The sequence below is a fragment of the Neospora caninum genome, chromosome Ib, assembly GCF_000208865.1.
Source record: "Neospora caninum Liverpool complete genome, chromosome Ib".
In the NCBI taxonomy this organism is placed as follows: domain Eukaryota; phylum Apicomplexa; class Conoidasida; order Eucoccidiorida; family Sarcocystidae; genus Neospora; species Neospora caninum.
The window spans coordinates 937,677-961,652 of record NC_018386.1 but is presented as its reverse complement, the minus strand read 5'-3'; the positions used below and the strand labels follow the sequence as shown (position 1 = coordinate 961,652).

General features: G+C 52.3%; 3 protein-coding genes across 3 annotated transcripts; 2 read left to right on the top strand and 1 right to left on the bottom strand.

Moving 5' to 3' along the window:
* Positions 1-4,750: 4,750 nt before the first annotated feature.
* NCLIV_003450 (putative ankyrin repeat-containing protein) lies at positions 4,751-8,717 on the top strand (the record flags this gene model as incomplete). The annotated part of the gene is made up of 5 exons (XM_003879846.1): positions 4,751-5,086; positions 5,935-6,342; positions 6,582-6,976; positions 7,453-7,771; positions 8,448-8,717. The coding sequence occupies 5 exons, from the start codon at positions 4,751-4,753 to the stop codon at positions 8,715-8,717; spliced, it is 1,728 nt and encodes a 575-aa protein (XP_003879895.1).
* A 1,642-nt stretch (positions 8,718-10,359) lies between these two features.
* Positions 10,360-11,897, bottom strand: NCLIV_003440 (actin, related; the record flags this gene model as incomplete). The annotated part of the gene is made up of 2 exons (XM_003879845.1): positions 10,360-10,803; positions 11,211-11,897. The coding sequence occupies 2 exons, from the start codon at positions 11,895-11,897 to the stop codon at positions 10,360-10,362; spliced, it is 1,131 nt and encodes a 376-aa protein (XP_003879894.1).
* A 4,907-nt stretch (positions 11,898-16,804) lies between these two features.
* On the top strand, positions 16,805-23,800 carry NCLIV_003430 (conserved hypothetical protein; the record flags this gene model as incomplete). The annotated part of the gene is made up of 10 exons (XM_003879844.1): positions 16,805-17,849; positions 18,446-18,648; positions 19,009-19,147; positions 19,616-19,959; positions 20,491-20,607; positions 21,104-21,448; positions 21,877-22,368; positions 22,757-22,873; positions 23,293-23,365; positions 23,739-23,800. 10 exons carry the CDS (start codon positions 16,805-16,807, stop codon positions 23,798-23,800), a joined length of 2,937 nt encoding a protein of 978 aa, XP_003879893.1.
* Between the last annotated feature and the right edge of the window lie 176 nt (positions 23,801-23,976).

Sequence of the window (23,976 nt, the reverse complement as noted above, 5' to 3'; positions counted from 1 at the left end):
CGGGGTGCCGCCACGATCTGTACTTGGCATTGCATGGTGCTGTACCCCGTCACACATCGCAACCTGTGTGCATCAGCGTAGTCACCCCGGTATCGCAGGCAGAAACGGCAGCTCCTGTTAGGAGGAGTCAGCGTGTTATATCGTATGGCATTCTCGAAAGTGGCTGCATTCCTCGATGCCAACATCGTCCCTAAACAACGGCAGCGGGCTTCGATACTGCGTGAGCTGGGCAGTCCAGCTCAAGGGCGGAACAAAAGTCTAATCGAGTGTCGCACAATGTGAACAGTAGCATCCGTAACCGCCCAACGTATGGAACGGCGAAAGACTGTGAAGCCTGTCGACTCATGACCACAATATTGCTTGTGGGTCCATGGTAACTTCGGTCGTGCATGCAGCCTGATGCCATCCAGGCGCCTATCAAATGCATTATCGTGAAGTAAGGGTCCGATGACGAAGCGAACCCCATGCGCAGACGCAGCATGGCCAGGCACGAAGAACCATGAGAGGGACACCCACGCGCTGCTCTCTGTTTGGAATAAGAAGACTATAGTCCGACGACCTCACAGAGCACAAGATGGACAAATTATGGACGTATGTTATAGGGTACGACGCGATGTGGCAGTCGCCGGGCCAACGTTAGCCTTACCGTCCGGTGTTTTTCCACTCAGCCTGGGACATCGATTGCGTGAGAGTAATTATGAGGTACAGTAAGTAGGAATATGTTGCGATAGATGCAGACTCGTCGGCAATTGTGTAGAGCCGCAGCAGAAGAATTGAACAGTACAACATGTGGAATATCGTTGTGTAAATAGATTCGGAAGTGACGCGAGACAAATATTTCACTGAAGCATCACGAATCAGAGAGCCCCGTAATCTCCATTAGCTGCTAGTACGATATGAAAAGAAAAACGATTCACAGCCACTATCATGTGGTCGTTGCCTTTTCGAAACAGGAGGCGGGTTCAACAGCAGCGCGTACTCTGGGGTGTGAACTGATTTGTCTCTTTGATTTATCATAAAAAGCCGTAGGCCACGGATCCCCACCGAGGCTGTGTCATTCTTCAAGCAGTGGCCGTAAAGTCTACTGGGGCTCTCCTCCCACGGCAATGAGCCAACGAGCGTGTTTTTTTCGTAAAGTTGTTTTTCGGTGCGTTTTTCTGCGACACACAAAGTGTTTCCCGAAGTCGTGTTTCCTAGAACAAGATACTGTCTTTCTGTCCTGAGCCTCATCAGCGACTCAGAACAAAAACCGACCACCGTGGGTGTATTTAGGTGGACGAATGAAAGTAACCTGAAAGAAAACACGGGAAAGATACCATTACCTTCTGACGGGGGGGCACGACCACGAAACCAAACCGACTGCTTTTCTCGGATGCAAGCAAAGACGCGGGGAAATTTTGTTGTTTAAGATTCCCAGAGACCCCGTGCATACGGCCACAGCGCTGTTTTGGCCACTTCGCCGTGCACACATCAACGCGACCAGGCGGATCCTCCGAAACAAGGTAGCCTGGCACCTCCCGTCGCTACCCTGAGAGAGCTTAAGCATTCCCGCAAAAAAGTATGCGCTCAATCTTCTTTTCCATTTGCGCATAGCTGTCGCTCTCAGGCTGACTACGGGTCCCACATTCGCCCGTAGTCTGCCGTCTTCATCCGCGTGCAGAATTTATCTTCTGTGTACGGATAACATGTGATGTTCAGAGCCGAATAGGGTGCTCTACGTCGGAGCGAAGCATGTTCGTGGTATTTACGAGTGTAGTCTACAGACTACAACACTGTAGTGCGGGTAGTGGAAAGGACAGATTTGCGCGTTGTCGTCTGCTTCTGGGATTGAAAGGCATTCTCAGGTGCTACAAATCTTTCTGGGAGGTCGCTTCCTCAGTATCTCCAATAATGCCTAAGCGAAGTGAAAAGAAACAAGGCAGAACCATCCACTGCTGAGAGGAGCAACACCAGTCCTGAAAACTCGGTTGCCTTTGTTCTGTGTGTAATGCATCCAGTATTTTTCTCGGTGGCTGACCCTCTACTTCGATAAAACGCTGTGACAGTCAATCTCTTCTCTTTACGCTGGGCACGCTCAGGAAGTCATTTTCTGCCTCTTGGAAAAGACGCACTAACGTCATCTGCGCCCTCCTTGAAATTCCTCTCAGGGTTTTCGTGCGAAAATCAGAGGGCAAGGTGTAGTTCTTTCGTTCGCCGTGCACCGAAGGGACCCTTTCCCCCCTTCGTTGTTTGACTGAGTGGACATGCAGCGGAGGACCATCGCTAACGGAGGCTACGGGAACCGTTTTGTATAGCCATTCTTTTCTGGTGTTTGGTTACCTCGCAAGAACATCGACGATATGCCGTAAGCGAGTTCTAAGGAATCTCTAGAGAATCCTTAACATGCCGTGGCCTATAGGAGTCTGGCCTGCATCATGTCCTGAACCCACCGACAGTCTGCATCACTCACTTTGTCTTGCCAACTCTGGCACTGCGCTGGTTGTGTACTGGCCGAGGCTACTAGAAAGCATCCGTGCGTTTGCAAGGAGTTGAAAAATGACAACTGAAGTAGAATACTATTTGGGTGCTCATAAACGGCACGCCCTCTACGTCACTCCGGAGAGCCCATCCGCAGAGCTATGGAGCGCTGTATTCGGATGTATTCAAGACAATGATTTTGAAGGTTTCGTGAAGGTAAATATAGGGCTCATCTAGGGCTCATCACAGGTGCCTTCTTCTCTCGAAACCAACAGTCTTCTCAACAAATGTTTAACAGGTTTCACAGGGGGGAGAGCCTGGATGCCTGCAGAGTCTCGACGGCGGCCAACCCTCAGCAGAAGGCCAGCTGACCGAAAGCAGTTTTCATAAACAAAAAAGTGAAGTGAAGTGGTGGCTTACGCCCGCAGAGTCCGCACAAGCAGTCCCTTAGTCCTTTTACCACCGTCTTGTGTTTCTGTGTAGTTTTAGGAAGTTATCGCCACAAGTAGACATGAGGGTCTCGAGGAGTGTACTACGTTGCCTCCAGAGAAAGATATTTACATTTAGGCATCGATAATGGCCAAGATCTCGAAAGGAGCGTATGGACGAACCCGTGTAACGCAGTCACTTGGTAGCCTTACCCAACAAATCCACAAACTGGGGGTGTAGTGGGCATGTATATATTTCTTCTGCAGTCCCTTGAGCTTGCCATAGCAGCGGCAGATGAGGATACTCTAAAGCAACCAAACCCGAAGATATCTTCAGATACAGACGAGCCAGAACCTCCCCGACCCGCTGAGGTCGAGATCTTTGGATACCAGTCGATCATTGCACACGCTGCAGCCTTCTCCGAGAGATGTCTCAAATATCTGGTCGAGACATGCAGTTGCGATGTTAATATACGGAGCTCAGGTAAAATGTCGGCGAAGAAAACCACTAAATAATACACAGAAATGCACTTACGCAAAAGTCAAGGTAGAACAGGAGCAAATTTGGTTAAGAGCCATGCTTGGTGTCCCGGCATTCGTTTTCAAGTGCTGCCCCTCACCTCTCCTATTCACCTGAGGTTTTCCACTGATGCGCAACAGCGACGTGAATATAGGTTACTCGCTGGTGCGGCTTCTCATACAAAAAGAGAAGAAACACTGGGGCATTTTCAGTCATCTCCTCTGAATGCGCTCTGGCGTTTTCAATGAAGTCAAGACGCACTAGCCTGCGGGCCTCTCCATACAACACAATTTTCCCAGAAGGAATGTCGACGCTGCCCCGTTTCGTTTCCACTCTTGTTGAAGCATTTTCAATACAACTCATATCGCTATATATCTCTAGTGTCTATTTGTCTTTAAAACTTTGGCAAGTCTCTGCTTACCCACAAATGCTGTGGCACTCTGCGCAGGCACGCAAGATCAAACGGCAATTTTTAATGCGCGAGGAAGGTGTATCTCTTATCTACTCGCTCGAGGAGCGGACCAATATGCTCGAGATGTCGAAGGCGATACAGCCTTCACCTCCGCCATCAAACGTCATGACTATGACCAGGTCTGTTGTTTCCTGGGCGTTTGAAAATCTTGTCTTTATAAATGTTTACTTTTGTGAGGGCTACCGAGCTCAGCAGGACCTCCTAGGCGCCCCTGTACTCTCATTTGGACAGAGTGTGCTGTGAGAATTGAACACGCCATAACACCAAAGTCACCACCATACCGAGTCGCCTGTAAAAATACTGTGACCTACATGCTGGAAACGGACTGAAAATCGCAACGTACTCTGCTTCCAAGCAAATCGGCCGGTATTGTGTAGCAGCGGACCGGATCCTTCTCAGCATTTGGGGTTTTCCACGGGACGGCCTCCTGAGATTGCGCAGTTATCCTGGATTCCTCTGGGGGTTCTGCACTTTTCAGTTCTGCACTGTGGAGTCCTGGAAACGGAATTGCTTTTGTGTCGACACTCATGCAACTAGCGTTTCCCCAAGACTGACGCTGTAATTATTCTTCGGAGGGACGCAGGGATATCATGACTCGACAGGCCAGTGCTCTCTCGATGACGTGTCTGGCGCATAGTAGACCGGTTACTTTCATCCGGTAGGCATCCTACTACATGAAGGTTATTCCACATCGGTTATGTACTAGGCGCAATATATGGATTACTGTTAGCACTCCTATTAACAGCGAGAGGTTCCGCGTTGGAGCAGCCCGCCCTTGCAAAGCGCAAAGTCGGAACCAGTTGGCAATCGTCTGGTTCCGTATTTTCTTTCTTCCTGGCTACCCTTTAGGCAGTCGACTTCCTTCGGTTCGGCATGGACCCGGGTGCGGCAAATGCGGCAGGGGATCCCGCAGTCCTGGTCGCAGCCCAACAGCCAGAGTCTTTCGATCAGGAGCCCTTTTGGGACGCGTTTTTCGGTCCGTTCTGTGCCTCAAGACCCCAAGAGATCCCCCCTCTGCTCAACCAGCCCGGTTCGGGAGGCGAAACCTGTTTGCACGTCGCAGCCGCGGGACAACGCGCCAGTCTCGTTCGCAACTTGCTGTTCTGGGGAGCCGATCTCACTGCGCGCAATAGCCGTGACCAACTGCCAGCGATCGAGAGTGAATGGATTCAGGATTTGGAAACCAATCCGTTGCTAGCCACGGAGGGGGTCAGCCGAGGCAAGTGAGGCACTGCGTCAGCTGGCAGCAGGAAAAGCATCGTGTGTTGAGGTGGGTTCATATAAACGAATGCGAGTAGGTACTGGGTGCGCATCGCTGTGTGTGCCGGCGTGCTCGCATGCATGCAGTTTAATGTAGGTACTTGAGTATGCCTCAAAGTACCGTGCCGATAAGCATCTGCGAGCCTATCAATGTCGAGGGGTCGCGAGACGAGGCGACACGGAGAGAGATAGAGACAGAAACAGAGAGGGATAGACACCTTGGCAGATTGATCTCCAAGCAGATGTGATACTCAAAAGGAATAAGCGACACAGCGAACTCCGTGATGCCTTTCGGCAACGCCCACGTGTGGAGTTTCTTCACTTTCTCGTTGCGCCCAGTGACCTGCTGCTGTTTTCCGTGGCGTTGAACATCATAGAGGAACCCGGTACATAGTCACGCGTTTTTAGTCGAGAGCTAGCAAACGCCTCGCCATAGTTTCCATGGCGTGATGGTGAAATTGGACCTTCACGATTTAACCTTCAGGTCAACATTATTTCTTCCACTTTCGCCGGCCACGTGCGGTTTCTCTGCAGACGCTGTCGCAGAACAGAGTACAAGGCTAGCTGACAGTGAAGACGTAATCGAGATCGTGGGCGGCACTCCAGGGCGGGGAAGTAGTTTTCGAAGAGTGGCGGAAAATATCTCTCAAGAAAACAGTCACAGGAGCAGGACAGAACATATTGACGGGGCAGAAATCCAGGAGACCCAGGGGAGACAAACTGGCGAACAGAAAGGAGTGGCAACCGAGGCTGAGAACATTTCTGTCGAGGCTCATGTCTTGGCGGGTGATCCGCAGGCCGAGGCAGGTGGTGAACTCCCTCGAAATGCAGCAGATGAAGAAACACACAAGTGCGCCATCTCTACCGAGGACCCTGTAGATCCGTTGTTGGGTAACCGCGAAGGACACACTGTTTCGGAAAACGTGCAGATGTCCCCCGGCAACGCCCAGGCCTCTGTGCGAACGCAATCGGAGTCTTCCTCCCGCGCCGGCTCGCGGCGGTCTGAGAGGAAGGGAAAAGACGGGGAGGATGCCACTCAAAAGCCTCTAGACCGCTCGGGGGACACAGGAAAGAGTTCTGAATCTGGTCGTGTTCCCCAGAGAGGCAATGAGGACAAGAATGGCCCCAGTGGAGGCGGCGGAATAGCATCTGCAGCGGACGCATCAGCACTAGGCGATGTTTATGCTGAGAGTGAATCATTTCGAGTGAGTTTAGGAGAGCACCAGCTGCTTGGCTGTCGCTAGGAGGACGGGACACACCAATTATACAGGACGCTGCATCTCCGGTATCAGTGGATTGGGCACGAGAACTTTGTTCGTCAGTCGTTTGTGTCCGGCAGAGGCGAGCAGGCAATGTACCGGGTTTGGGGATGCAGCGTTTTCGCTGGCCCTTCGCGTTTTCCACAGGTCGCAGAGTGTGTCTGACGTGTGGGTTTCCTCGGCAGCCTAACGCGAGGGACCAGGGAGAACCAGCTCTCGAGCAGTCTGGCGCGGATTGGGTTGCCCGGGAGGTCGAGACGCTAGACAACGAGTACGAGCAAATGTCAGTCGAGGCTGAGGACTTGCGAGACGAATTGAAGCGAGTGAAGGAGGAAAACGCGCGGGCAGAGAAGAAGCTAGCAATGAAATTCTCGACAACAGGAGACTTCCCCGTGTACAGAGCGCAAACCGGGGACCCACGGTTGACAACGCTCCAGTATTTCACCACCCTCCGAACCCTGGAAGCTACAGAGGAGGAAAAGAACCGAACGTCGACATTGACGACGGGAAAAGTGCAACAGGAAACCCGAAAGCTTGCAACACACCGGGAGAAGGTCGAAGAGTGCAGAGCTGCATTCAGGTAGCCGCACCATCGCACAAAAAGTCTGACCGAAGAAGTTTCATGTGGCTTGTCATGAAGTATTCGTATGACTAACCTGTATGAAACGCCTTAGACAACATTAGGCTACAGAGAAAATGCAGCAGCTTTTCCATTTATCAGAGGAGGGTTCAAGCTGAAAACCTCTCGGCTGGTATAGCCGTAAATGTTGATGTTTTACGACTTTCTGCGCACTTCACCACCCCCTTCTCTGAGTGTAGTCACGTCATAAAAAGCTGTTCATGTCATGGCAGATAGAATCGAAACAGGGAAATCATCTGCTACCGACCCATCAGAACTTGCAACTGCCTGTGGCACATTACAATGTGCAACTGTGCGACGCGCTGTCGGCCTCGAAGAGAGGACACTCCACACCATAAGCTTTCAATGTTGATGTTGTCTGGCGCACTCGATCTTGGCGTAGTTTGCTCCGGTGTGACGCTTCCGTCCCCCCGCAGAGGGTTTCTCCGCAAGGTTGCTAAGAATTCCCAGATGGCACGGAGCGGGAAGCCGATCCCGGAGTCGATTCTCGAGCAACTAATGCAGCTGGAAGAAGAAAAGACTCGTGCGCTACAAGAGGCGAGGTCTACCAGTACTAAGCTGAAACACCAGCTAGACGTGCTCCATCAGTTGGCGTCAGAAAATGACATGCAGGAGCAGTTCCATGTCATGGACTTTGAACAACTGAAGATCGAAAACCAGGCTCTCAACGAGAAGATTGTCGAGCGGAACGAGGAAATCAAGAAACTCCGATCCATCATCGTGTCTGCTGTCCAGGTGTGCAAGACGTACTCCACCAGTATACGTTTTTTGGGCAACTATCGACCTACCAGATGGACGGTCGCGCAACACCCCAATCCTGGTCAAGTTCCTGGTCTTCACGTGGGTTGTGCCTGGCCATTTGGAAAAGGATATTCGTATATCAAACTGAATCCGAAATCGTAGAGAATTGAGGCGCTTCATAGCGGCTGTCAACAGGATTATCTAGGGGCATCTGCCAAATTTTCGTTCTTTCGGGCATCCAGAGGTCCACGTTCTCTATTTCTGTCTAGAGTGACGTTGGAAGCTTCGCGCCCTCCGCCGTTTATGTAGCATAGCATATTCAGAAGATGGTCCACGAACTCGCCCCCAGTATAAAAAGCCACTCTGTGAAATATGCTTCCAATCGTTTCGATATTCATTTGAAACATGTCTATTCGGCATAATCACAGAACCTTTGTGCCGCCCTCAGCGAGCCGGTTCCATTGGGCAACCGACTGTTTCGACAGGGGTTTTAAAGAAGCTTGGGAATTCGTGCACATGCTAAAGGACGGTCCTCGATCTTAAACCACGAAAACATTGGCGCAGTTTGTACCACGGCGCAAAGCAAAGCGTCACATTCGTCAGTGAACTGCCACCGACACCTCCTACGTGGAAAGTTACGTTTAGTTTTCGTTGTTCGCATCCTGAGCAGTTCATCACCCACGGGCGCGAGAAGATTCACTTCTTGGACCACGAGAACGCACGATTGATGGAAGAGCTCGCGCATCTGGACGCGGAGTTGGCAAATCAGCGACATCTCATCACGAAATCGAAGCGCGAGCGAGATGAATACCGAACGGAAAACAACAAGTTACGACAGCAAACAGATATCATCAATTCTGACATCCTGACGCTCGACTGGGAAACCCGGCAACAACGACAACAGGAGCTAAAACTTGAGGTAGTCGATCGTTCATTTTAATCACTTCCTTCGTCTCTAGAAGTGAAAGTCGCTGCCCAAGTATACGCGTCTCCAGAATTTACGGCGAAGATGCTCTCCGGCATCATCTCTCCTTGTTCGTTCGTAGACAGGGGATACAGCCACCAGATATTTCAAGAGACCTGGTGCAATGACTCGCACATTATGGATCCACGATCCCCCGAAGACGATGTGTGTGGTCCTTCAGAACAAAGTCGCTGGTTCCATAGTGCCACAGTCTGTCGTACTGCCCTACGTGCCAGTCGACTGCCATACTTCATGTAGATCCGAACACCAAGAGGATCATGCACACTTCCGGGAAGTGCAAACAAAGCAGGGACGCTTCACGTTTGCGCTATGGCACTTTCCCCCCATATCAAAACCATTTCTCAAGAATTCCCTGGTGTTGTGTTATGCTGTCGACTTGCCATCAGCTAGAGAGGCTACAGGCAAAGCATGCGGAGCTGAGCTCCGTGGGAACCTCGAGATCTACTCCTCCAGGAAAACCACGGTGAAAAGGACTAACATGTTAATCGATCGAACCCGGTCGCTTGCAATTTCGAGCCCGTAGGTGAACTGTGTTCTAGTCACAGTGTCGAGTATCTTCTGCTACGAGAGCATCCGTGTTTCAACTCTCACGAACATGCGCCTTTGAGCGATCCCCACTACGCTCACTTCAGCGGGAAACAGGCTACTCTCTCCTACCGACTTCTTTCCCGTACATAAAAACTGCTCAAGCCTGACTTGCCATAATACTGTATTCGCCACGAATATCTTAGCCGCCATTTGTGATAGTAAACTAGCAACAGAGTGACGAGACGCGACGAATAGTATCCTCGCTAGAGATGCCAAAACTACGCCTTCCTGTCCGGCGATAACATCGAGCCTCTTTATACTCGCAGAACGTATATCGGAGCAAAGGAGCAAACTTGTCTCCTAGTTTGTCTGTGCACTTGAATGCACATGTGACATCCGCACTGCACGCACGCGTGCTAGCAACTGTTCGCCGGCATTTTTTCGCTCCATGAATCAATCCCTCCCAAGGGCGTATGCGATGTTGTGAACACGATCCGACTTACATCCATAGGTACAACATGTACGATGGTGCGAGAAAACACGTATTTAGCAACCGAACACCACGGTGCCACACGGAATACGCCAGACTACTAATACTTTGGGTCATGAAAACGCCCAACGGAAAGAATATTCACGAGGCGACTGAAAACAAACTTTAACCACAGGCGACATCAGCGAGGCGCCAAAACCATGCGCCGCGGCGCAATGGTTTCAAGACTTAACGAGTAAATCTTCCCATTCTGTAATTAACTTTCCTCCGTTTCCTGTTCACGGACACGCAAATAGTCAGCTTCTGTTACCAAACCTAAGGCTCGACACGTACAGATCACATACACTCGACATTTTGGAGGGCCTTGCTCTGTAGGAACAGGACAGCACCACTGTTCTCCTCCTCACATACAGTTTGTGTGTGATGACTCCACACTGAGACCACACACAGACGCGTCATCGCGTGACTCTCTGTGGCGTGCAACCACAGTACCCCTGTGGTGCCGTCCTAGGTCCCCTGCCCATCCATTTTCGAACTTTCAGCCTTATGAGCAACTCAGCGTTAAACACCACAAAACGCTTAGAAGCACTTGCGGTGGACGATGCTCGGGCCAGACTCGTCGTACTCTTCCTTGGTGATCCACATTTGCTGGAAGGTCGAGAGGGAAGACAGAATGGATCCTCCGATCCAAACGGAGTACTTGCGCTCCGGAGGAGCAACGACCTTGATCTTCATGGTGGATGGGGCCAACGAGGTAAGTTCCTTCGTCAGTCTCTCGCCAATACCCTCGTACATGGTGGTACCTCCCGACAGGACGACGTTGCCGTACAGATCCTTGCGGATATCGACGTCGCACTTCATGATGGAGTCGAAGGTGGTGCGGTGGACACCTGCAGCCTCCTTGCCCAAGAAAGAGGGCTGGAACAGGGCCTCCGGGCAGCGGAAGCGCTCGTTGCCGACGGTGATGATGTTTCCATCGGGCAATTCGTAGGACTTCTCGATGTCGCTGGAGTCCTCAGCTGCCTGAAAACAGAAAACCGACGGCAACAGGCCAAAACCCGATGTGCGGGACAGTCTGGCGCCATAGCAGTCTTTCCGCTCAACGCAGCAGCCACAGAACTTAAAAAAAACCTTCAGGACACCACGGAAACAACGAACCTTTTATAGCACATTCTGCTGCACAAAGCAAAAAACAGATTTGTACACAAATGCATGTCTAACAATGTGCCTAACGCACGAGCACGGCCTCCGCGAGGGCTGGGAACTCCGCGTGCGCTTGCTTCTTAGAGAGGATATGCAAAAACGGAAATTCGTTCACCAGGAAACCTGCGGGATATTGATTGGGTAAAACATGGCTACTCCTTATCCACCTCTTTACAAAAAATACGATCTAAAGTTTGCGGTAACTAGCTCCGGGCTGTGCTTCCGACCTTCATTTCCTCGTCGAAGTCGAGGGCGATGTAGCACAGCTTCTCCTTGATGTCGCGCACGATTTCCTTCTCGGCGGAGGTGGTGAAACCGTATCCTCTCTCATGAAGAATCTTCATCATGTACTCGGTAAGGTCGCGTCCAGCGAGATCAAGACGCATGATGGCGTGAGGAAGGGCGTAACCCTCGTAGATGGGCACAGTGTGTGAGACGCCATCACCACTATCGAGCACAATACCGGTTGTACGACCGGAGGAATACAGAGAAAGAACGGCCTGGATAGCGACATACATGGCGGGGACGTTAAAGGTTTCGAACATGATCTGGGTCATTCTCTCACGGTTTGCCTTGGGGTTCAGTGGGGCTTCCGTGAGCAGCACAGGGTGCTCCTCAGGCGCCACACGCAGTTCGTTGTAGAACGTGTGATGCCAGATTTTCTCCATATCGTCCCAGTTGGTGACGATACCGTGCTCAATGGGGTATTTCAACGTCAAAATACCTCTCTTGCTTTGGGCTTCATCACCGACATAGCAGTCCTTCTCTTCCATTCCCACCATGATACCTGGGTTCTTAGGCTTTCCGACGATAGACGGGAAGACGGCACGTGGCGCATCGTCGCCGGCCACGCCAGCCTTCACGTTTCCGGACCCATTGTCCACCACCAAAGCTTGCACTTCTTCATCCGCCATCTTATCTATGAAAACGTGAAAACTATTCGAAAGGAAAACAAAAAGCGTGAAAAGAGAAAAATGCAACACAATAACGTGTACTTGCGGGACACGCACGAAAAGGAAGAGAGAGAAGAAGTTGCGCTCACGCAACCAAAAAGAACAAAGCAACCCAACCCAACGAGCGGCGCGCGGCGAAACCACAGCACCGTTCCCAGTTCCCACCTGAGAAGGATTCAGGCGTCGGTTCCTCCACCGCTCGCGCGCGACCGCAAACAAACCAAGCGATCTGCTGAACACGCCCAATAGCCAAGTGTGTCACCCCCTCTCGTCATCTATCCCGCCAGCAATCCACTGCCCCTCGAAACACCGTTGTACAGCGGGATTCGCCGGCACGAGGGGTAGATCAGCGTATACCATACAGGCGCCGCATTCTCACACACACGCTCAGCCACGCCCACTTGGCGTGCTGACGCCGCTGCTTCCGGGGTTTTTCCACGATAAAAAGCGGGGGCGACAAAACCGCACAGCACGGGCCTTTCCGGATCCTCTTGCCGACCCTACGGACCGCGCTACTAGGACAGAAAACGTACGTGCAGCCAACCGATCGGCGCCCCCGTGAGTCAGCACAGCTCCAGCTGTTTGAAATTCGCAACTATCCATCGGGACAGCCGCAGAGGCCGTCTTCGACGCAGATGAAGGCCCCAACGTGTTGCGCGTACCCGCTAAATTTTATATCCCCAAACATATGAATTTCTACACCACACTAAGGTATGGCCTTGTCGCAGAGAAAGGTTGTTAATGCTTAGATGGAAAACGGGAGGCGCAAGCAACCTTTATTTGTAGTTGCACGTAGTAGGGTCTGACTTTGGGCCGCCATCTTACCCGCGTAGCCGAAGAAGTAGACAGTCGAAAGCAGAAAACGTAAACGCTGCAACGGCATCTGCAGCATTTAGCCAGCCCTGATAATGAGGTAAACCGGGAGCCCACTTAAAGTCGCAACTCGTGAAGAATTCGCCCTCCTGTGGTCGGCTTGTAAGAGCGAGGTTGGACATCCCTTGCGGCCACTGTAGATTTCCCTATCGTTCAATTACCGGAAGCCGTTGTACAGGCGGATGCACCCCAAACATAAAGGTGGTCAAGCTCCATCTAACTCGTCACGAAGAAAAGTTTACCTTCTTAAGAGAAATGCCGTTTCCAGTCGAGACCTTCTGGCGACGAATCGTGGACCTGGTAGGGGCCCTCCCACATGCCTCCCTCTCCCCCGACAGAGAGTTCCCATGACAGGTGGGTGAATAAAGGAAAGGCCGAAGATTTGAGATGTACGATCACTAATGCGGCGATGCAGCCAAACAACGGCTGGGATTGCGCGTGTAAAGGAAACAGAGAAGTGTGAAATATCCACACCCACAAGCGAAGTGGCCTCGGAGGAGTGGCGGACAGCACTTGTGGGCGGAGGAACAAGTGTCACGACAGAAAAATAGGAACTATCTTTATTCTCCATTTTTTCAGACAACTGTGGATGGTTGCCCAAACCGTTAGGGGACATGTGTCGAATTCATAGGTGACATCTTTCTCGTGTTTTACGGCTCGTGTGTATCCGGCTCCCAGCCCCAGAATGCAATACCAAGAGGGCCTCTAACTTACAGACTCACACGTGGAATCGCTGGCTTAGCGTTGTTCTAATTCCTGCGAACGACGAAGGAATGCATCGACGGGTTCTTCGATGGAGGGCGTCTCTGCCTCTCGCTTTCAACTGCGGGGCGGCGGTTATCGAAAGAGCCCGTCATTCTGAAATCACCATTTTGTAGGGGAGGTTCGTGTGCCTGCGGTAAAGCGACTCACATTGCCAGTGACACATTAGGAACGGCACGAACCAATCCAAGCAGCAATGCAGGCAGGGCAGTAGGGACAGATGAGAGCACACGCTTAGGACGGAAGACAGACCCAATCAACCCCTGAAGGATAGCTGTCGCTCATACGTCACGCAGAAACAGGTCCCCATAAAAAGCCCGCTCCGGAAAACCATCAGCACGAGGAACAGATTGTGCCACAACAGGTTCTTTTTTATCACGCAACGGATAAGGTGTGTGTCATTAGCTACAACTCGAAAGGTCGCAAAGGCCTAGATATTCCTCGGGAAAAAGTCTACGCATTCCGTTCCCAGAATGATTTTACTGGCCTCTCGTTTGTCCTATCAGCGGATTGGAGCGAATGCAACCGAGTTTTAGCCAACGACGGCCCCAACAAGAGTGTTTTGTCTTTTTCTCTCTATGTTAGCGGGGGGGTAGGCGTATGTGCAAGGAATCGGACGTGCCTCACTATACGTACACTCTCCCTCTTTCCGGGTACCCCATTATTCAGCATTCCAGTTTTGGATACATCTTCTGTGAACGCAGCATGCTTTGAGATGTCATTTGTCGTGAAAGACTCCCCAAGTTTGGTATCTTAGGAGAAAGTATACGGCACCTTGACGGCTCGGACAGATTATAGGAAGTGGAATTTACAACCGCTTACTATAGAACTGCGACGTCTGCACACTGACTAGCACTTGTTTAGACGCTTCAGCGTCGTTAAGTGGTGCCGAAGCAGCCACTGATATGGTAAACATCCCATTGGGATGAAATAACCCGCGTCAGGAATGCTGTCAATGCGTGCACCGTCTGCGCAAGAGGCCCCTATTGATATTGTAGCAGTAGATTATGGAGGGAGCCCTGGAGTCTCCGAAGCTGGACTCTGAGCGGTTTGGGAGTTATCATGCGCCGGAAAACTCACACAGGTGGAGAGGAGCTGAGACAGCTCACTGGTATGAGCCGCTGTTGCATGAATTGTTTCCCGCGACTCCAGCGGAGAACGCGATCGTTTTTCTTGCACTGCTCTTACAACGTCGTGTCTCTCAGATTTGTGTGCGCCGCTTTAGAAACAAAAATCCAGATCTCGGACATACCACAGGACCAGATGCATTTTGGAAAGCTCGTGGGCAACGTTTCGGTCGCAGCGGAACAAGTATCCAGTCCTCAACGGTGGGTGGCACCAGCGGACGGAACAAAGATCCAGTCCTCAACGGTGGGTGGCACCAGAGGACTCGCGGCCTTAATGAGGGACATGAGATGAACGCGAACAACACACAACCGCAGCAGGGAGTCGAGCATTAGTTGCTCATCGGAGGTTCTTCTGGGAGTTTTCTTCCCACTCGAAATTGGTGCTACAGTATAGGAAAGCCCATCGGAAGGATTCCGATGTGTTATCCGAAATGCGATGGCACTGCATTGGGCGCTGTGTCGTTCCTCCCCTCAGTAGAGAAACGCCAACAAATTCTGTGGATCCGAACTTTTTCAGAGTGTTTGTGTGGGGAGTTTCCTGCGAACATAGTACGTGGCGCTTCCCTACACAAGAACCAAGAAGCTGGAGAAAGTGCCGTCTAAAACCGGCGCTGCCCGCATACAACTCCCCACATTCGCAGTATTGACTTGTGCTGTCGGTTCTTTTAGTACATACGACCTTAGGATCCTGTGTTTCTAGGGAAAAACCATGCGAACAACTGGACCCGGGGAGGGATGCAAACAACTAACTACTGCACAGTGTCGAGAAATCACCAGGCAATAGAGGGAGGACGGAGGGAGTGCGAGAGGCAGTGCCGTACTGACGTAAGAGAGAGGGGAGCCCCTGCTCACAGAGAACACCGCTGTTCGGCCGGTCCTGTATTCCCTCGGAGACGGCCTCTTAACTCTGATGAATCATCGTAAGCACCAGAAACTATATTAAATTAGGCGTACATTTTGGGGATGAAAGACTGGCCTTTCTACGGAGTCTACCAACTGTCGTCACTCCCCCCACTGCCACACTATATGGCACATCCCGAGGGTACACATCCGCGGTAGTCTGAGTTTGAAGTACGGTATCTTTGCCTGGCGGAGAAAAGTTGCATACACTCGAAGAAGTTGCTCAAGACAACAGACGGGTGCTTCACTTTTGCCGAAACGTTGAGAGTGAATCGTTGGCTTATAGATGCTTTTAATCCCTAAACGTTTTAACGTCTCTGTCCAAACGGAAAGTTAAAGTTGATGCTTTGAGGGGCCGGGCTATCAGGAGCGCTCTTTTGAGGCTTCGGCGGCAGAGACACCATGAAGGCAACGTAAGACCCGTGAATGAAGCGACACATCTTTAGCCGCGATTTTCATACAAAACTAGGCAAGTTAGGGAGAGAAGACAGCGCTGGATCTCGAACTGCACAGTCTTTTTCCCATCTCCTTTGCGGACTTCGCTTATCTTTCCGTTTCTTATCTGTTTCCAGCTGTCCTGCATCTGCTCGGCCTGTCTCTGTGTGCCCGTTCACTTCTGGTGCCCCAGCTCTCCGTGCCAAGACTTCCTTCACCTCCAGGTTGGACTTCTGGTTTTTCCCGGGGCCTGGACACCCCTTTCCTCGTACAAGAGTAACACAGCAAACACACCAACCGAACGGGGGTTCTGCTTCGCAGCTGCGCGAGATTGGTAAACTTCTGTCGCCGCAGCGCGCCAGCGGCATGCATGCTTGTCACTTCCGGCCTTCCACCCTGAGCTTTCCCCTCAGTGTTTTACCAGAAGATTGTGGCGAAGACCTCGATATATCATCCGCGGTGAAGTCGGTTCTCTCTAGTCTGCACAATCCGTATTCCAGTTGTAGCTCTCGCCTCTCCCGGGGCAGCTGTCGGCCTGCATTTCTGCGCAACACGCGTTTCAAGAGCTGTCCCTGTCCCTGTCTTCTTCGCCAGTTTTTTTCATGGAGAATCTCCTCTTCTTGGCTCAACCGGTCTACATCCCTCCGGGCGGGTCTTCCAGCGGCGACGTGGTGCCGTAGGTTTCCTTCCCCCCCCACTCTCTGACAGACAACTCCGTCCGTGCAAAACTCCGAGATTTCCACCTTCGTTCTCCATGGCCAGCTCTGAAACATGGCTCACCCTCTTGCTGTTCTCGGCAAAGTCAACAGATTTTCACAGCTCGCCATCTCGCGCACCCCCCAGTGCCCGTGGCGTGTACGCGGCCTATCCAACAAGGCCGTCTGCGGCGTCCGGGAGACGCGTCTTTCTTCGCTCTCGCCGCATCCACCGTTTTGCTCGGCTTCCGTCCTCCCTGGGTTGCAGGCCTGCTTGTCGAAGCAGCCGGCGATGAGAGCACGCAGTGTCCGCACGCGGGTTCTCATTTCCGAGACTTCGTGTAAACAGGAAGTCCATGCCTACCACTCAGCGCAGAGAGCCAGCGGATGTGCAACCCTCGTCTCAACGCACAGACGAACCCCTGTCGGCAGGGGCTGCGTGCCGCGCTTTGTCCATACGCGTCGCATCTGTCAAGAAAACCCCGTGGCGGCAGAGTGCCGCAGGCCTCGCGGGCGTGTCCGGCCGCAGCCGCCGCCGGGAACGCTTTTCGCAGCACCGGCCCCGCCGATTCCCGGCGGGACCGTTCCTCGCCGCGACACATGGCGAAACTCTCTTAAATCTGGGCATCCTTGCCCGCCAGCAGGTTTGTCTCCCCGCCCATCTTATTCGGTCTCAGAAGGCGGGGCGTTCCACCCGCACCAAGGGCGCATCCCTTTCGGTGCTCCAACGGTTCCACTCTCGCCTGCCACTGTAGGAAATGCAGGATCCAGCTCTTGCCATTCGGAGGAGAGGGTGAGCGGCTGGTCGCGCGGCGACCTTTTTGGGGCTTTAGGGTCTCTTCGGAGCAAGCACTCTTCTCGGTCTTCGTCAAAGAATCCGCTGGCACTCTCGGCCCCGAAGAACGAGCGGCAGGAGAAGGTTAGCCGAAAACCTGAGCAGCCTGACCGCCGAGAGAAGCGGACCGGTCTCCTCGATGAGCTCATGTCAACGTTCGAGTCCTTTCTCGCTCGCGAGACACAAAAAAGGAGTTCTTCCGCTTCTGTTCTGGGCACGCAACGCACAAGCACACGCAGCGACGCCGACCTTGTTCTCTCCAGGTTCCAGGCAGCCATCCAACCTGGTAAGCAAAGGCCCCGTGGACAGCGGCCGGGGAAGACGACCTGCCTCTTTCGGACCTCGCTTGAATCAAGGCAACACGGACGTTAACCGCTGCGCATTTCCACCAACACGACACGAAAAAACGGGAGGCCGTCGCCCTCGAAGAAGACTGCTTTCAGCTCTCTGCCACACAGGAACTCGCCATCGCGATATCTCTCCTGCCTCCCTTTGTCGCGGTGCCCCTGTATACACATACATGCATAGATGCATGCATACTTACATAAATGCATACGAACGTATATATATATATATATATATATATACAGATATGTGTATATGCATGGTTGCCGTTCCCCTCAGTCCCAGAGTGAGGGCGGCTGCAGATCAATGTATATGCCTGTATCTCTTCATGTAGGCAATCCATCGCGTCGCCCTTGGCACTCTCTATAAGCCTCGCATATCTGCTGGTGGGTACGGTTGTTCTCCATTTGCGCATCTCTGGTTCGCCTTTTGCACGCGTAGCTGTCCCCGCCGCCACTTGCATGCCCGCAGATCTTGCTCTGCGTCTGAACGGTCCTCGGGGCAACTGAGCTGCGTGTGCCTTCTTGATCTGGACAGGCGGGTGGGATCTGGGGATCCCCCTGGTCCCGTTTCTCCTCTTGGGGCCGTTCGTCTCCTTGCTCGTCTATGCCTTTCTGTGGAAGAGTCTCTGGCGGCCGTTGAAGAGAGAAGAACGCGCTGGCCGGCATGCTGCGACTCAAGCGGAGGAGAACGGCGTCCGGGGCGCGGCTCCCAAGCCGTTTTCGCTGAGTCTCGTCCCCGTAAGAAAAAGCGACACGACGAAGGGGTGACCGGAGGCGAAGGCAAAAAAGCTCGGCCCAATCTGCGACACAAGGGGGCTGCGAACTCGCAGGGTTGCCCGCGGCGGTGAAGAACGAAAGCGATCCATTCAAAGACAATGCTATATCGATACCGGTGTGAGAAGTTAGGGCTGTTCAGGAGCTTCACGAGTCGGTCCACGCCGAAACAGATGAACGAGCGTGACGGGAGTAACACAGGGATGTCTTTACCCAAGGCCACGGGGGGAGGAGTGGAGGGTCGTTTGGTCTCTCCACGCACAGCTTCGCGGCGCAGGACCAAGAAGGCTTACTTCCCGTTTTTGTTTTTTTTCTCCTGGTCAGCTCTCCGTTTCTGATCTGCTTTCTCACGTTGGACCCTTCCTGGCGAAGCATGTGGAGAGTCGCGGCGTTTGCGAGAGAGCCTTACGCGAATTGCAGGGCCCTCCGTTGGCCCGTGAAGCGAAAGGCTCGTCACTTGCAGGTGAGAGGGGAACGAGGAAACTAGCTGAGATACTCTCACCCGTGTGCTTCTTTGGCATCCACTTGGTTTTTTCTGCCGTAAAGAGTCTTGTTTCTCGAGGCTTTCCGTTGTTTCTTTCTGCGGCCTCAGCGAGCACGCACGCCCGTGCTCTTTTGCTGAAAACGACCGTAGAGACACCAGAAGATTCGTTTGTTCCCTCAACACGTGACTTCACTATGGCCCGAGAGAACGCACGAAAACACATAGGGACCAGTATCCAGGCTGTCGTCTTCACTGTGCCTCAGTCACCTAGTAGTCCCTTTTGTGTGTCGCCGTTCAGCCCACGTGACTTGTGCCACTGGAAGGCGATTTTTCGCCGACCTCTACGGAGAGTGAAACAACCCTCACATGTATGTTCGTTTCCTCAAGGTGTGCTTTCTCGACTTCGCTTGACTGTTGTGTTCTTTTGCTTCCCGGTCTGCCTCCCAGCGCTTCAGTCGATGCTGCAGTACCCCTCGATTGCGGATCGTCTCTGCTCGACAAAAATCCGCTCTCCGCCTCTTCACGCTTCTGCCTCTTCGTGCGCTCCTGGCACCCTGGACCCCTCGCCAGTGGAGACCGACAAGGAGACACAGGGGGAGCGGGAGAGAAGCAAACAGGAGACAGAGGGCGAGGAGTCGCGGAATGAAGGGGACACCGACAAGACGCCTCTCGAAATTGTTCTCTCGGTTTTTGTCGGCCAGAACCTACCCGAGGGCATCGTCAAACAGTCAACTGAGTGGCTTATGGAACTGAGCTCTCTTTGCACCATTCTTCGCCACACACTTCCAGAGGTGCGTTCGCTTTAGGAGCGCAGCAAATGCTACACCCCTTAATTGGGAGTGCACTGAGGTAATTGTCGTACAAGCACTTAGCTAGTTATTGAGAGACACTCACGACCCAAAACCATAACTTTGTATCGTACCAGAATGGTAATATTTCCAGCATATTATGCGGTGTTAAAAGTAATACCATCCGAAACCGGTGGTTTGTTAGTATTTATGTCATCCCTTCTTAATCTAGGTTTATTAGCAGAGATTCGAGCTTTAAATACCCGAATGTTGATTCGTCAACAATTTATGACTCCTTCCTTTTCTCCTCGGCACGCGAAAAAGAGACGCAGAGAGCGTCTAACTTCGTACGGATCCACCCGGCAACTTCGCCGGCCCATGCAGACATTTCTTCGTGAGAATCCGCGTCACCTCGCTTTCCCGCGCCTGGCCAGACACTCGGGCCTGTCCCGCTTTTTCCCTGCTCCTTGATCTTCGCTTCTGCTCCTGCAGAGATGGCCCTTTTCCCCTGTCTATGTCCGCTGGCGTTTGCAGGACAGAGCTGTCCCGTATGACCATCTGCTTCTTCTGGTGAATGCAAATGCGTCTCTTTGGGGCCACGAACCAAGTTTCGAGGAACTTCGCGCGCGAGTTCTTCTCAAACTTTTGGAGGTGAGAAAGCGGGGAAAGCAAGAACGGCTGTCGCTTCGATGCGCGCGCCAGATTCAGACGCAACTCAGGAAACACAAGGCAGAGACTCTTCCCCGCGTCTCTGACGTAGATGAGACAGAAATTGTGGCGACGGGAGCTCCGGGGGCCGTAAAGACTGAAGAAGGCCGAGCAGCAAAGAGAAAAGAGTGGCAGAACGTAGCACCGTAGCACCCCTGACGACAGGCCCTAGTTTTTAAGGAAGCGAATTATATCTCTTTCAAGAGCTGCTGGCGTCACCCTCAGCTCTCATCGCCTCGTCCCTGGAAACGTCGTCAGTGGGCGTGACTCCTTGATCTGTCGGCCTCTTTGCGTTCTGGATCCTCGGTGTAGAAAAAGGACTTCATGAAGAAACTGCTCGTGTCTGTAAGAAACGGAAAATCGCCTGCCCCTAGGAGAGGCTACGCCGGACTGTAACTTCAGAGGTATCTCCCGATCTCTTGTCTGCTTTTTTCTTTAGAACAAAGCTAACGCTTTGGCTGTGTACGACCGAGAAATACCCCAGCTTCAAGCTCGGCTTGTCGAAGGCGACAGCGGCCATCGAGAAGAACTGGAAAGGCCTTTTGCCGGGAAGACAGCACCTTCGGGCGGAAGCGCGCCTTCAGCAGACTCGGGAGCAGTGACCGCAGAGAATGACGCGCCTCCAGAGCATGCACCGAACTCGCTGCCTGTATCGGATGCGTCTGAGATGGAAAAAGAGAACAGGGAAGAGGAAAAGGCCGAACCAAGCCCTCGACTCGTGCTGGACTATCTCCTGAATCCCAGCCCATATACAACACCAGATTCAATCTTTCTTCAGCTCTGGGTGAGCTAGAGGGACTGAATGCAGCCGGGCGTGGTGGCAGCTCTCGAGGAACGAGTGTCCCATCTTCGTGCCTCGCGCTTCCGCTTGAGCGATGACGCTTTATGCAGGCAGAGGAAAATCGTGATACACGTGTCAACAGCGTCAGATTCCAACCATCCACGGGCACCTTTCTGCTTAAAAACATGGTCAAACGCGTGAAGCGCCACAAGTATAGCCCTTAACTACGGGACTGCAGAATAACCCTCAGGGTCACGCTGATCTTCTCGTAGTCTTTCTCTTCTTTCTTCTCTCCCTTCTTTTGATCTTTCTTCTCCTCTTCTCTTCCCGCCGCCGCTGGCGACGCGAATGAAGCACAGCGGTGGCCCTTACGGTTTTCTTTCTCGTAATTTTCAGTCTACCTTCTTTGTCTCTTGTGTTTTTTTGATCAGCCTGTGGGGCAGCGGATCCGAGCGGGCGAGCCGGAGCATGCGCTCCGCAGGGCTGTCAAGCTCGTCCGCTTCTTTGTTGAGACCCGCGATGCGCTGGAGAACAGTGCGCACAGCCCTGAGGCCGCTCGAGCGGGAACGAACAGCGTCTCTTTGTCCTCGAAGTCTTCTTTCTGGAACAAACTGACAGGAAGCGAGAGCCAAAGTCCGGAAAGAGACGACGAGGTCCCGGGAAACGCAGGCCGCTCTGTCAATGCCCATACACTCGCGGTCAAAGACACCGACTTCCGAGGTGTTCCAACTCTCCCCTTTTCTTCGGTTTCACATCTTTTCTCTGATTCCTCGTCACCGTCGCCCCGCCGCTCACCGCCGTGGTGCACGAAGGTTTTCCTGAGAGAGCTGGAAAGCGACTTTTTGTGCGTCCTGTCCGTTGTGTTTCTGGGCGTCTTCAGCCGCAAGGGTGGCGGCGAGAATCTCTTTGGGGAGATCGGGAAGGTGAGTCCAGGCTGTCTTAAGCAGTCCGCTGAGGTGGTGTACAGCAATCATAAAGAACGTGGTTGTCTGTATCTCTATCTGGAAAATCCTGTATTCACTGCGAAAAACAAGGAAGTTGACGGCTTCGACAGTTACCCTTGAGAGGCCCTATTGAGACCGGAACAAAGAATTCCAGAGAGAAGACCCGGTGGTGTTATGAGCCCGTCGCGGCCCCAAGCTTCGTTTTGACATCTCTTGGTATGCAAAGCCGAGACTGAGGACCAACACGACTGCGGCTTTCCTTCTTTGTCTTTCTCGCTTGTGGCGAACGGGTGCGGTGGGCTGCACGTGGCGATTGGCGCGCTGTTCGTTGCATCTGATCCTTTTTCTTGTTTCTATTATCTTCTAGATTGCCCTCACCGGCCTAAGAGCACTTCGAGGCCTTGCAATCCTGGAGACCGCGTACCACCTGGAGACAAAGTTCATTCACTCTCCAGCGTACTACGAAGCAACCGATTCCGATATGGTACGGCGTAGCACGGATGCGTGCTCACAAAAAGGTGCACACTTAAAATGCAGAGGATGCACATACACCTATGCATCTGCACTCACACAATGCACACAGACCTATCCATATATATATATATATATATTTCACATTCATATTTCTATATCGATATCTATATATATGTATGAATAGATCTTTACATACAGTCAAATTTCGCCAGGTGCTGTAAACAGATGCTAGGTTTTCATAGGGGGGGACCCTGTTCATATGTATTGATCGACCTTTTTCGATACGTCTTTCTTTCTCTGCTGTTTCTCGCCTTTCCTATCCTATCTCCATGGCTGCGCGACATCGTCTTTTTTAAATCTATTCTGTTTTCTCTGCCCTCGTTTCACTTGCTGAGACCGCCATGTTTCCCCTCTTTGTGTGGCCTGCAGATAAAGCAGAGCCTCGGTTTGGCAACGTTCAACGGTCTCCTCGCAGCTGCGGTGTTCCGCACGCACAAATATGGTGAGGACAGAGGCCCCTAGAGTGGGTTTCTCAACCCTCGAAACTCTGGAACAAGGAAAAGTGATGAAGCGTCTTTGCATCTGCGTTTTTATCTCGGTCGAGGGAACGCGGAAGTTCGAGCAGCGTTGCATGCATGGAAAGAGCCTACAGAAAAGACGTGCACTTTGCATGAATGGTGAGGATCGCGACTACAGGCTGCGGCACATGCGTTCTTGGAAAATCATGAAATGCGGTTTCGTTGCGCATGCATACGCACACACCAAATCGAAATTTCCATATCTTTTTAGGTGCATATAGAGATATGTATAGAAGGAATGGGTCACATGCATTTCGTATTTGCGCTGACTGATTCTCGTTCATTTGTGGCGTTCAGTTCTCTTACCCTTCTTCCTCCTTCGCCTTCGCGACATGTTCGCGATGGATTTCCGAATCTGACGGCGCCGTTTTGGAGAAAGCTCTCTTTTTGTTTCACACCAGCGGAAAAGACCGACGCCGCAAATTCATGTGGAGACGTTTCGTCTTCTCCCAGATGAAGACGGAAGCGCGTGCGAGAGGTTGTGAGATAACGTCTGCATCGAGGGCCGGCTAGACCAGCAAGAGACTCTGGCAGG